This window comes from Halichoeres trimaculatus, unplaced genomic scaffold (genome assembly GCF_033239565.1).
Source record: "Halichoeres trimaculatus isolate MK-OKI-2021-1 unplaced genomic scaffold, fHalTri1.1 fHalTri1_scaffold_16, whole genome shotgun sequence".
NCBI lineage: Eukaryota > Metazoa > Chordata > Actinopteri > Labriformes > Labridae > Halichoeres > Halichoeres trimaculatus.
The window spans coordinates 24,938,683-24,952,954 of NW_027437194.1; the positions used below are offsets into that span (position 1 = coordinate 24,938,683).

Here is a 14,272-nt window from a genome sequence, read left to right on the forward strand (position 1 = left end):
GTGAGTGTAAGCAAAAACTACCCTTCGATTTAAAAGTAAAACTTTTTACTCTTCCAAAAGCTCTCTGTTATTAAATTGGGTTGTTATTGATAACAAATACATATTTCCCTCCAAGAAGAGGATTTCTAATTTACACAGGATGGAAACTTCAGAAGAGCGCAAATACAACACCGTCTTTAAGGAGAGTATTTATGAGGAAGTGGATATAAATTCAAAGAGTCAAGACCACCTTTATTTGCCTTGAAAACAGCATAAATCAATTCAGTAGCATTGAAAACCCCTACCAAGCCATTATGTACAAACATTTCATCAACGATTACAGTCGAGGAGGAAAAACTGTAGGCAAATATAGGCTATGTGACGGGCATTTCATGAGGATGAGATGCTTTTAGGAGGACTGATCTTCTATTACATTTTCAGAGATCTGGTGAGCAGTAACATTCATAATAATAAGCTAAGGAAGTGGGAAAAATACTCAACATTTAAAACAATAATTTAATATCCAAATAAGGGAGGGGAGCAGCCTCTAAAAAGACTCATTCTTTAAACTGAAAGCTACCACTCCATGCGCGCTGAAAATTACTCTCAAGACAGGTCAAACCCTCAGTATTTACACGTGTGCATTAAAGTATTACACCTCTCAGATAAGAAGATATATAAAATGTTCACAACTCCTCAAAGAAAGCAGATCTATATCTATCATACACCAGATTTTAAGCACTGTAAGGAAACTGATACTAAAGTATGAGCCAACTGGTAAACGTTTTAGTGTCGTGTCAATTATTGCATAGTAGACTACACTTTGAAACCAGGGAGGGGGCATGCATCTGCTGTTTGAAGCGCAGCAACAAACACACACAAAGCAGCACTTGTGCCTTAAAGCCAATTGCAGCAGAGGAGAAGCAATTCAACATTCATTTGGGGAAATATAGTGGAGGGAAGAAACTGATGATCAGTCACATGACACGGCTTCTCACAAAGCGTAGTCTATGCAGAATAAAACATTCAGGCGAGAGAGGTCAGGAGAATTGTTCAAAGTGCTTTATGGCTTATGAGATGCAGCAGAGTCCAATTCAAAATGCTTTTTAACTTTTAGAACACAAGTCTCTACGTCTATCAGCAGACATTTATTTACAATGTAAGGTTTTAGATCCTTTGCCTAAAGTGTTTTCCTACTAAAACGTTTTGGTGGGAACTAGTACACAGGAAAAGTTGCTCATTAAGTCCCTGCTGCTAATGTGACGATAATCTAGCCTCACTTCTATGTCCGTCAACACATTCATTTATCAGAACCTCACAGAACACTTGGTAAAGAGACGTCCTAAATACAGAGAAAATAATGTTTGAACCAAGCTACAGCTCAAAGAGAAAACTGGGCCACAAACTGAAGAGGAGGCGGGGTGTGAAACTGAATGTTTGTTCATCAAGTTATGGCCTTTATGTTTGGTACAGTTCTCACTGCTGATATAGGGCGATTCTGAGCCATGCTAGGCACTTAGGGTTATTTTGTATTGACAGATGTGGGTGATCACAGATATCAGACTGCATCCCAGATCCCTCTGTGTGGAATAATGGTGAAAATAACTAGCTAATGCTGTTAAACTAGCTTCAAGGCTGGCTTCGTTTCTTGCCATAACACCAACAGAGCCCTCCTGTTATGATACAGCAACTCTGCTAAACACTACCGTCCCTGTGGGTGAGCTGAAAATCTACAGAGCAAAGAGATGCCTCGTGAAAACAAAGTGAAAGGAAAAAAAACATCAGTGCGTTAAAATAGAAAACTAAAGAACATACATTTATATCAACCTTAACGTAAGCCATGGCTGAATACTGGGGATCTTTCCATACAGCTAAAACTATTTCCTCTATTATGTTAATCTGTAGTTTTGTTCAATTAAGTGTGTAATCCCTGATTGCATTAGTCCTGGTGCCTTAAACCTATCAAAACCCTTCCTTCTTCCTGGCCTTATTAAAAACATTTCCCCAAATGGAAATATAGTATATACTGCATACATACAGCCAGGGTGGGGTGGGTATCTGTGCAAAAACTAGAAGACCAATAAAATAAGGAATACATCGCTGTTTATCTGTCCTTTGTTGTGAGTTTTTCAATCAGCTCCTGAAGAGGGACAAGCTCTTTCCTGTCGATGAGGTTGAACTCCTGAAAAGACAGAAGAAAAGGGAGAAAATATTGTCAGAAGACGCTGACAGAAGATTTTTCAAGAGGTATCAGAATATTTAAACTCTCAGTGAAGGAGCCAGGTATAACAAACAAAAGGAACAGGTGGATTTTCTTAAACACTTTGGGATTATTTTCTCCTGCTGTGAAAAAAGTGTAAACAGCAAGGAAAAAAAATCCCAAATCTCAAAATATAAATTTCTTTAACCTCATCCTAAAACTTCTTTCCTCAGAGGTTTGTCCTACCTGAACGAAAAAGATGAAGTGTTTGAAGGACGTGTTGAGGTGGGCCTCCTCCTGCAGCTGCATGACAGAGTCAAAGTGCTGGTGGTAGATGTGAGCATAGACCCTGAACAGGCGCTTCAGGATGGTCTTTGCCACAGACATGAAGTTTCGCTTAAAGGGGACACCTGGAGAGGAGATCGAAGCAAAAAACAACCAAAGACCTACGTTAGAGGAGTTTTCAGCAGCTGGTTTTAGTTGCACAGGCTGATTTTAAGAATTTAACAGGATTGCTGATGAGATTAGGTCCAATCCTGCAAAAGCAAGGAGCAGAAAAAGAAGCAGCCCCTGATTCCAACTCTTTCTGTTGCACTGTGCTGGTGACTTCCCTGAAGCTGAAAGCGAAGGGATCAGCTGATGGAAATGTCTGCATGTTGCCGTCTAAAGTTTAAGAGCTTCTCAAATTGCATCACAGTACAAACCTGCTGTTATGGCATTTTGTTGGGCTTCATTTTTTTACATTAAATAACTAGTTAAGACAAAACAATGCAGGAAAAATGAAAAACAAAGACTCAATTTTTCTTATGTTAGCCGTGTTAGCATTGTTAGCTAGCATGCTGTTTTTAAACGCAACAAAAGCTTTCAATCATCACATCAGTCTGTTTGGACACAGTGTCAGCAGCTGCTGTTTGTGCTCTAGTTTGCACTTCCCAAGGGTCTCTTCCTTGTTTACTTTGTAGCCTGTTGCTACTTCCTGTTGGGTGTTTGAAAGAGGGCACCTGCTGGTTGTTTACAATGTGCATGTAATGTATCTTTAATATTTTCCAAAGCCAACACTTAATTCATAAGTTATGTGAATGTTAAGACAAGCATGAACTCTTATATAAGTTTTATCCAAACCTTCTTTTCCATTTCTAAAAGTTATTTAGTGTCGACAGGTTTTCTTGGTGTGTCATTCATCTTTCAGCTGAAATACAAAACAATTTCACTCAGTGCATCTCTGAAGTTGAGCATGACTTTTCTCATTTTCTCTCTATTTCCACCTCTCATCTCAAGAAGCCACAAAATCTCCCGACAAATGAAGGCAGCTGCAGCTGCAGCATGTTCTGGAGATCTGAAATGTTTTAACTGGCAGGCCACGGCACGACTTCAGGGAAGTGCAAACAATCTTGACTGTGGCTCTGAACAAATCCATGGCAACAACATGTTCATCTGAAGTGAGGGAGGTCTGAAGCTGTTTCAACAGCGCCGCAGCTCTTTACATACTTTACTCATGATGTTCTGTCCTCATGTGATTCAGTGAAAACAAATGAGTACAGAACCCTTGGGCAGCTTCCTGCAGTGGTTTAGAGAGCTACTGCTGAATTCAGTACCTGTTATTCAAACAGAAGCTGGTGACTGGTGGGGGGGAGGATTGTTGGGTTAAGGTGGTTTCAGGGGCATCGCCTGCTCCACTAAATACTTCACCTGTTTTTGGACACCATAGCCCGGTCAGTCAGATGATTTCACTTGAATAAGAGTGAGCTGGATCTCAGAATCTACGTTGCTCTATCAAGTGTCAGATAATCTGTCTCTTTTTTGCTTTTGACTTTAAGGGTGTGGTCACGCTAGGGCTGAACGATTTTAGGAAAAGATCTAATTTTTCTGGCAGATATTGCAATTCACGATTTTTATATCATCAATAGTGATGAAAAATAATCTGTTTTCATCAACTTCTACTCCTAAACAGAGGCTTTGTGTTGTTGACCTGCTTACCAGCACTTTTAACATATAGATTGTCTACAAATTTGTAAAACAGAATGTGTATAATACTTGACACAACAGATCCTGAGTCAGTCAGGAGCGCTGCAAAAAAATGCTGCTTTGGCGATCTCAAAATTGCATTGTCTAAATTTGCGATTTCCATCTGAAAATGATTAATTGTTCTCGGTCCTAGGTTACGCTGACCATCCGTACCGTACCCAAGCACGCTTTAACCCTAAAGTCGTAGCCATGTTTTCTGTGCTCTCTGTTGTGCTGACTTTGATGAGACCGCACTTCTTGTAAACAGACGTTTCATGACGATGCATGTGTCGTATTACAATGTGATGACATATGTACAAAAGGAAATCATGTTTAAGTCTGGTTCTTATTGGAGTGGTGTGACTGCAGGATGTACCAGCCTACGAGGGGGCAAATCGTGCGTGACTGCGGCACAGTACAGATGGCCAGTGTGGCAGCGTCTTCAGAGAAAAAGGAAAAACTTGATCACTCTGATCCAGAAACAGACTTTCATTAATCAAAAAAATCAAAGTTTCCCCAGGAGCCAGCTATTTGCTTTTCAACTGCAGAAACCATGGTTTAAATTTAGTTCCAGGTTAATGATCTTCCCCTAAAAATGGCCCTGTCTGAGAGTTAGTTCTTCCCAGAGATCTAGGAAGTTTGGGGTAGGGCCTGCAAGCTCAACGCTTGATTGGTTGGAGCAGTCATAGTGTTTTTATTTACCCCTTACTCAGTCCACCATAAGATGAGCCCCAGCTGTGGTTGACTTGGTTTAATAACTCCTAAACAGTGGTCTTCTATGAGCCTGATGGTGTGAATGAGTCTTTGTCAGCTCCTCGTGTTCCAGTTTAAAGAGTGACCCTGGAAACTGGAGACCTTCAGCTGAACGCGTCAGTGGATATCCAGTTTACAACAAAACACAAAGAAATCCTTGGGAATTTATCTTAGTTTAGTTTAGTTTTGATTCAAATCTCCACATCTCCTCATCAGACAAGTATTTAACGATGAGCTAAAGACATTTGAGAAGGATGCAGTCTGCTGAAAGACCTCAACCTACAGAGTTGCTACCCTGGTTACAAAGCACCTTTAGTGAGACAATATTTTGGTTGAGTTACTACAGAACAAATGACCCTAACAGACTAATTAATGAGGGAAAATAATGCTAATAGCTGTTTGTCCTTGCAGAGGAGCATCTTCATCCAGTAGCTCCCTCCACTGAGCTGAACTGAGGCATAAATGAGGGAAGTATCAGAGCTGGCGGCCTGCCAGATCAATTAAAGCTCCACCCATGATAGCACAAGCCTCTGCTGGTCAGAAAGTCGAGCCCTGTGCTGGTATGTATGCAAACGCTGACTCTTTTTGATAATCCTCAGCAGTGTTTATCAGAGAGAGATCAGATTATTATCATGTAGAGGTGCTTTATCGCTGACAGATCAGACAGACAGAGAAGAATGAGGCACACTTTGTCATAGCTTACGCTTACCTGGCAGCTCTTTTAAAGTTTGCTCAAATTTCAGAATTTTATGTTTTTATTGTGGTCTCCTTCCTTGCAGCACTGACAGAAATATGGCTTTGGCAGTAGGGAGGTGGAAGCAGATACATACCGATCTTTGAGGGAAAAAGCGTCTCATCATCCAGCTGGTCTTGCACCCAGGTCATGAGGTAATCAATGTACTTGGGGGCCGAGCATTTGATGGGCTTCTTGATGTTGGTCCCATCAGCCCAGTGGTACTCATACCTGAAGGAAACACAGCGAGTAAACATTTAACACTGAAGTTAGAGAGGTACATGATCCTCTCTGTCATTTCCTGCTGGTGAAAACCTCAAAGGGGGATTCCAGTGTCGTTTTAAACACAGGGTGTCAGTATTTTAAAAGACTTCTAGGGGAAAAAAAATTGGAAGTTTTCCACCGAAATGCTCAGGCAATGTAATTCCTGCAGGCAGCTTCACAACTCTGTGAAAGCATCCATCCTGCCTTGTATCAACAGTTCAGGCTGCTGCTGCTGGTGTAATGGTGTGGGGGATATTTTCTTGGCTCACTTTGGGCCCCTTAGTACCAACTGAGCATGGTTTAAAGTCCACAGCCTACCTGAGTATTGTTGCTGACCATGTCCATCCCTTTATGAGCACAGTGTACCCATCTTCTGATGGCTACTTCCAGCAGGATAACGCTCCATGTCATAAAGCTGGAATCATCTCAGACTGGTTTCTTCAACATGACATTGAGTTCACTGTACTCAAATGTCCTCCACAGTCCCCAGATCTCAATCCAATAGAGCACCTTTGGGATGTGGTGGAACAGGAGATTCTCATCATGGATGTTCAGCTGACAAATCTGCAGCAACTGTGTGATGCTATCATGTCAATATGCTACGAAAGTGTAGCAATAATGTGGCTGTTTAGTCACTGTTAAAGGTTCATTTCAGAAAAAAACAACCACCAACTTTTGTTGATATTCTTCATTTATGTAAATTTTCACGGTGACTCAGTGTCATGTTGGCCTCTCTTCCCTAACATCCAGCTCACTGAGCTCCATGATCCAGCAGACTGATTGGTCAGTAGGCGGTGTTTGTCAGAGAACTATCTCTTAACAGGGCATGTTAGGTGTTCAGGATAAGTTACTCTGATGATCTACACAGGTCAGATGTGATCTTCCTTCCAAGTCCTGAAAGCCTGGAGTCAACCCTGAAGTTCCCACGCCAATCACAAATCCGGCTGTTGTACACGTTTCTTCTTCTGTTAGTGGTGTGTTGTTGTTTTTTTTATGTGTGGTCTTGCTATTTAAAAGGGTGACTTCAGATTCAGCACAACATACTGTAAAAAACTCACTGTAGCAGTAATAAACCTTAACCTTCAAGGTTAAATGACTGTATTCATGAGTGGAGAATGGTGGCTTTGAAGGGAGCGAGGCAACAGATGTTTTGAGGTTGGAAAGAGCTATCTACTGATCTGTAATGCTGTCATATAGTTCATCACAATCAAACCCGTCAGTGCTGAAAACAGGCACTTCTAGCAGGCGTACTTTGATCCGGGGTCTTTGCCAAGAAAGATTAAGTTGCTGCAAACACAGCCTGTTTCCCAGCTGCCAGTGGAAGCAATCCTTTAGTCCATTTGTCCCCCACATTATCCAAAAATAGGACTGATAAGTACAAATACTGGAATCCTCTTTTCAATGTGTAACAAAATGCAATCTTAATCTTGTGAGCAAAGTTTCTCTACGAATACATTTCCAGTAAAACATCCGCAAGAAGCTCTAGAGTCACGTAACCAAGAGACAAGCTTCTGACCGAGGAGATGTTGATGTTATTTTGTCTCCAGTGATTAACTTACTTGGGACCAGCAGACATGACTGGACAGCTCTCCTCTGTGCAAAAGTCTGTGATGGTTCCATACAGCATGTTGATCTGGTTGAAGAAATCCACGGCTGAGGAAAGACAAGAGAAGCAACATATTTAAAAGTGGTGAAGATGAGACTAAATACTCTGATAACAGCTCAAATATCTGGCTTCATATTTCCACAAAGCCATCTCAGTTTACGGCCCACTCCTCGCTGTCGAGCAGGACACACTCCAGTTATCTGCAAATTGTGTGATCACTCATTCCCATGGGCGTACGGCCAAGTTGTGCCTTCCATGTGTTAGACAGATCCATTTAAAGTGTTGGCAGAGTTACTGTGGGTGTTTCAATTTGATAATGTCACAGATAAAATACATACTGAACAGCTGATGAGGCAGATGTCCCCTCCAGCTCTCCTCTATGCTTGGTGAGGTTCACAAAGTCGAGGATATTTTTGTCTGAGTGTTCTCTGTAACTAATGTTGTTAAGATCAGATGTGATAGAAAAGCAAAGTTTTAAAGTTTCAAGTGTTGATTTTTGCCCTTCAATGTCCATCGACCCTTTTACACATGCAACATACTCCTGATTTTTTAATATTTTTCAGGAGATGTCCTCTTTTTTGTGAGTGGGTGGGCAAACGTGTAATGGGTTTCATGACTTAAGTGTTGTGAAGTTTTCTTTCTCCTGTCATGGCTGAAACGTTGACTATGCCTTAATATTTCCTCCTGGGAAACACACAGTTATGAGCTCCTTCTTTAATCCTGAACTTTCCAGGATGTTTCCCAGGAGAGCTGCACATATTACACTAATGTTTGAATCAGCTGAGCTACATGAAGAGACTTTTTCTTTGCAGGGTGTTTCTGGTTGATCATTCAAATTTATATTGTGGTGATTTCAGTCATAGAAAGACACATTTCCTCCTCCTCTTCTTGCCCATGATGCCCTAGCTCCACCCCTTAACCAACTAAACAAAGTATCCCAACAGAATGAGCAGTGTGTCTAAAACAAAGACAGTAAACAGGATGGACAGCATGGCTACGCCTTTTACAGTGGTATGGTTTGCTCCCAAAATACTAGGGCTGAACAATTAATCGAATTTAAATTGACATCGCAATTTATAATACATATACATAAATATAATACAATGCAAATTTCAAATTGCAAAGGCTGCAATTGAAAAAAAAAAGAGAAAAGTTTTAAAGTGCATTTAAAAAGCCCAATCCACAAGTATACATAATATCAGTGGTTGTGCCAAAACTTTGTTTTTATTTACATTTCTGCACTTTTAGTGTGAGATTCAGAGAAGAGAGGATTCATATTGATTTTTCAGCTTATTGTTTATACCTGGCCTCTTGGTCTGCAGGACTTTGTTCCTTTCTCTGATTTTATTTAAGGAAATTAATTATAATTTTATTACATGTCCACAAGGCTTGGAGTTAAATCAACCAGTTAATATTCTACTGTGTTTGTAATAGTTAAAGATACATTATTCATATCAGTTCATCTCATTTCATCATAACATAAGACTTGTTTATATGTTGACAATATACTTTATTGTGTTGGTCATACTTCAGAATGTTGTATTGCTTGTGTTAAGTGAATAATGAAGAAGACATACATCCCCCCTAAAAAACGCAATATTGGTCCAAAAAAATCGCAATTAGATTATTTTCCAAAATCCTTCAGCCCTATAAAGTACCCTGTATGAAGCTTCACCATTCTGCAAAATCTGTAGCCAGAGTACGCGCACTAGAGAATCTGTAACAAAAAAAGTTCAATTTCTTTCTTTCAAAAGTCTTATCTCTTCTTGGCTCACCTTCCCTACGAATCGTACTAGTCCTGAAAGAACTACACAAGCACATCAGCTGTCAATCATTATAAAGTTTTTTAACCTCTAATAACTAATAAGAGCGAGACTTCTAAGAAAAAGGAGGACTTGGAACACAGTGCTGCCCGATAATATCTTCATATCACCACAGCAAACAGGTGTGAGAAACGTTTTCACAAGGAGTGTTTATTTTTCAAAGTTTGAACACAGCTCCATTAAAATTAATATGTGGATACAGTTTTTGACCTATACTGCAGCCAGTCAGTAGGGAGAGCACTTTTTGAGGCGACCTCACTTTGAGCCAAGCAAGATTTTTTCACAGTCTATGGTCTAAAAAGGTAGCTTTGGACATTATATGGGAGTTTGTATGAGTGAGCAGACCGAGCTGCAAAGCGCTTTCAGTCAAAATAAAGTAAACTATCGTCAGTTTGGTGGTTAAGATGCTTCATAACCACCTCTGATGGATTCTGGCAAAGAACTTTTCTTGCAAGCCAAAGGTGCCTCTACTTTCACTACCCATAACAATTTAACATAAAGACAGAATCTCAATTTTAAAAAACAAAATATAAAAAACAAGAGGACCGGTTCCTCATGCCCAGAGATTAAGAAGAATGTCATGAAAAACTAAGTGTGGTGAAGAGAAGTTGGTCTAACTTCCCTTTATTGTGTAAGTTCAAACAGCTGCTGCAGCTCTGACGAACATCCATGTGCTGAAACAGAACCACACTATGGTAGTATTATGGAAATAGGACATACTGTACAGGCACAAGTGCTCTTGTGTTTAAAATAGGCGTCAATTACAGTTTGGTACCAACTGTATGGCCTGGGCAAATGATAAGACAATTTGGTGACCAACTCATGATGAATTTCCAATGAACTGAAGAATACAAATTGCCAAAAGAGAAGGTGTAGTTACTCAGTCAGTTAATCACTTGCCAGCACCAGAATACTGATCAGTTCAACAAACTATTGATGTTTTTATGACTTTGGATTCAAATGCTGGTCATATTTTATGTTCAAGTAGTTGACACTAGCTAAAATTTGAGTTTAGTTAATGTCTTTTGCCATAATGCTCTAAAACACTACCACCTGGATGTAAACAAGCACAGAAATCATCTTGTAGCAAGGCATGGTTTGTCAAGATAAAGTTGAAATCTCAGTTGAAATCCCCTAGACTGCTCTAAATTAAGGCTGACTTCACTTGCTAATGTGCAGAGTCACTGCACATTCAAACCCTACAGGCTCTCTGACTTGAGAGGAAATCAAGTTTCTACTGACCGTCTATTTGTCTCTATTTAGAGGAAAGCAAACAAGGCTCCAGCAGCACAGACAATAAGGTCTGTTTAACATTCACAGGGTTTTTCCACCATTTATTCATACGGCCTTTAGAAGGGGTGCCAAGATCTCACCCAAGTTCTTGATGTTGGGACTAATTGAGATTTAAGAGCTGCTGAGAAGCATGCAAATGTGAGAGACATAGATTAAAACGTCTGAAGGCACGTTAAAAGTGAGGTTAGTCTACCAGGAATCTGAACCTCTAAGGTGGTATAATAGCAAGGGGGAACAAGGTAACAAAAGAGCTTACTGTTGACAGCCACCCATTCATTTAAGTCTTCACCCTCAGGCAACATGACTGCCATACGCAGGTTTCCACTCCCCAGCGTAGCCTCAGCATGTTTCAACAGCTCGTACTGATGAGAACCCTCCGGGATATTCTTCTTGGGCTTGAACGTCCTGGCTGCACGGTTTCCACTGTGAGTCATATTTCAGAGAGGAAGACAAATGGTGGACAAAAAAAGGAGACAGTCAGATATGATGATGACAAATCCTGCGCTCACCGTTCCGCTGTAACTTTTTCTCAGAAAAGAGAAAACCTTTGTCTTTTTGTCTAAAAGGAAAAAAAAAACAAGCTGACAAAAGAGTTGAGCTCTTGTTGACTTGATGGGTTTGGCAGAATCACAGTGGAGGACCAGAACACTGTGTCTCTCTGTGTCTATAATGAGGCCATTTGGAGAGGTGCTGCACACAATCCTACACTGCCCCATTAAACAGGAATTTTAGAGGGGCATCACGACACGGTACTCCCATCATTCACCCTAATACCACAGCATTTATCCTAGAAGATGCACGTAAAACCCAACATCATCATCATGTTTAAAATTCTGCCCAGGAGGAAAAATAATCCAGTTGCATAACAGTTATTCAGCCTTTCACTTCGGTCTTTAAGTTTAATGTTCTCTATAACCTCTCCTTCAGCTTTTAATCAACTTAGTATTAAACCATTAGGCACCAACTGCAGCAGATCAGATGGAGCTGCATCCTCAAGCCCAATGGACAGACATCAAAAGGAGGCTTTATTTATGTATGCAATTAAAGTAAAATCGCACACCTGTAAGAAGTGTAAATCAGTTAGAAATGTTCAAAAACAAAATATTTTATTTTAACGTCACCTATAGGCACAACCAGTATTAACTTACATCTCTGTAAATATGCCAGAACTAGCCAAAAGGCTAGCCTTGACCTGACATGGGCTAAAAAATTCTTACTCTGAGCAAGATGTGTCAAGTGTTGTTCTTTTTGTTATCACTGCTTCCTCACTTCTGTTTTCATTTTTTCCATGATCAAGCTTTCACTCAGCTAGAAAGATTTTCATGATTAATTAAAATAATAATGATTGGATAAAAATGGGCAAGAGCAGGGACAAACATACACAAATATTAGAGTAGATTCAGGGCCGCAATTCAGAGACCTTTGTTGTTTCAAACCACCTCTTGCATAGTTTAAGTGTGTTGCCCTTGCCCTAACTGTAACTGTCATAAACAAGACCGGGATCCTCTGGATGTGTTCCCAGGGGTGCAGCCCTGAAACTGCAGCCTGCAGCTCTTGAGACACAAAATACTGTTAAAAAACATTTACTGACAATAGTCCTGTACAAGTTAGACATGATTGTGCTGAAGCTTTCTTGCAAATTTTAATGGACTGTGAGAAAACATGGTGTCAAAAGAAAAAAAAAACTAAAAGTATCCATCTATAACTGTACCTCTAAATATTAATTAAAAAAAAAAAAAAAAAAAAAGGTTAGTCTAACTAAAATCTCCAAGTTTGACTGATATACTCTGACCGTGCAGGTGGGGGTATACTTTATTTTAGGGCTTAATTAGCCCCTAGCTGGCATGTTCTTATAAGTGCTGAAAGTCAAACATAGATGGATGTAAGCGATAACCTATAACTTGTAAAAGCAAAGCATAACGTGTGATGTACAAAAGGTAAAGAGCTGCTGTTAAATATTTTCAGCATTTGTTTTGGTAGGAATCAGGTACACTTTTGTATCTAGAGCTTGTTTTTTGAAAGAGGACCATTGTCACATAACTGTACATGTACTTACTATTACCCTTCTGTCTTATAAAAAGATGTGTTAAGTCTTCCACTTCCAACTGAAGTACAAACACTGTATGATATCCTACATTATCATGTAAAGAGAGATCCTAGCAGCCTGTTGCAACCCTATCCAATGGGTTATTTTAACCACTCTCTGCCCAGGCAAATGATCAATCATAGTTTATGATTTTAGGAAGGTCATTAAAATTCAAGAGGCCCCATGCCAGCTGTAGCCATCTCCCTAAACACGCTCCTGGGTTGAGGATTGACTGGTGTGTTGTGTCACATCAGAGGTGGATTAGCCTGCACCAACAAAGTGTCCACACCAGCAATTACCCAGGCCCGCCTGATGACACTTCTTACTTGAAACAGGACTTGTGACAATGAATGGTGGCTTTAAATCCACATATAGATTCTCATACCCGGTACTTTCACAAATTATGAAATAGAATTCCAGTTTGTATGTCAGTGTAGGAAAAATATACAGAAAACAGCGCACATCTCATCAAAAGCATCGGAGGTGAGTTCAGGACATAGTCCTAGCCCGTATTGTGCTATCGCTAGCCGTCTAATGTAGCCGGGTACAGCTAACAGCGTCAATATTATTCGCAGATGAGCTCAAAAGAAGATTTGAAATAAGCATTAATGGTACAAAATAACTTACAAAAGAAAGCTCATGTTTCCTCGACAAGCAGAAAATAACTCTGGACAAAAAGCTGAAAGAAGGAAAAAGAGATGTGCTGTTGAATTTAGTCCTCCGCTTCTTCTTGGCTTCCTCAAACCGTCCTGGATTATATCCACAAATACCGATTTAAAAATAACGAATATGAAACTGTAGCTGTGATATTAAGATATCGAAAAAGAAAATCAATGGATTTCAGAGACGGACTGGTCCAGTGAAAGCTGCTCTGTACGCTGAGAGGCAGCAGCGTACTCAAACTACAAACTGAAACTACAGCTCACTTCTTCAGTTGACGTTCAAAGGCAGATCAAACGCTATGATGGCGTACACTGCCATCTCGTGGCGAAATATATTCAACGCCGTTTGTGTCAGAATCAAACATGAAGGAGAAAAACCTATTGGAAAAACACAGTAAGTTTGGTGATAGACCTGATTTTTATTAACTCTTGTTGTAGAACATTTGTTCTATGTAATTAACAATTTGAGTTCACTTCTTTTCAGGTTGCAGTGGCATTTCTTTTTCCAATTACTACACTTTAAAATTATGATTGAAACATGTTCACAAAGATTCAAAGCAGAAGAAAAGAAGTTGGCACTGTTGCTCATTCATCAAACTTTGACATTGATTAGACTAATTGTACATTACATTTTTTTTAAATATTTTGTCTTTTATTTCTTTCTATACAATTTTTTAAGTTACATTATTATTTCTATGATTATTTCATATTCCTCCAAATTTGTCTTTTAGTCTACAGTAACTACTACTACAGAGACCTTGACATTTCATTTCATAGCATATCATACAGTATTATCATTTATCAATGATTATTGTTTTTATTTAAATGCACATTTTCTCTGTCTTTTCTTTTCTGATTGGGGGAAGTTG

At 39.7% G+C, this 14,272-nt stretch overlaps 1 protein-coding gene across 1 annotated transcript; it reads right to left on the bottom strand.

Annotated features, from left to right (window-relative positions):
- Positions 1 to 210: 210 nt before the first annotated feature.
- mob1bb (MOB kinase activator 1Bb) lies at positions 211 to 13,681 on the bottom strand. Its single transcript, XM_074690458.1, has 6 exons — positions 13,369 to 13,681; positions 10,912 to 11,078; positions 7,493 to 7,586; positions 5,767 to 5,900; positions 2,426 to 2,589; positions 211 to 2,161 (listed from the first exon to the last, which is right to left on the bottom strand). The coding sequence occupies exons 1-6, from the start codon at positions 13,380 to 13,382 to the stop codon at positions 2,084 to 2,086; spliced, it is 651 nt and encodes a 216-aa protein (XP_074546559.1). The 5' UTR covers positions 13,383 to 13,681; the 3' UTR covers positions 211 to 2,083.
- Positions 13,682 to 14,272: the final 591 nt, after the last annotated feature.

Bases quoted from the DNA above. Each gene is read 5' to 3' on its own strand.
- mob1bb (XM_074690458.1), bottom strand. The intron at 7,587-10,911 runs GTAAGCTCTTTT...GTCTTTCCTCAG, and splicing joins TGAATGGGTGGCTGTCAACA to CCGTGGATTTCTTCAACCAG. The intron at 2,162-2,425 runs GTAGGACAAACC...CTGTCTTTTCAG, and splicing joins ACTTCATCTTTTTCGTTCAG to GAGTTCAACCTCATCGACAG.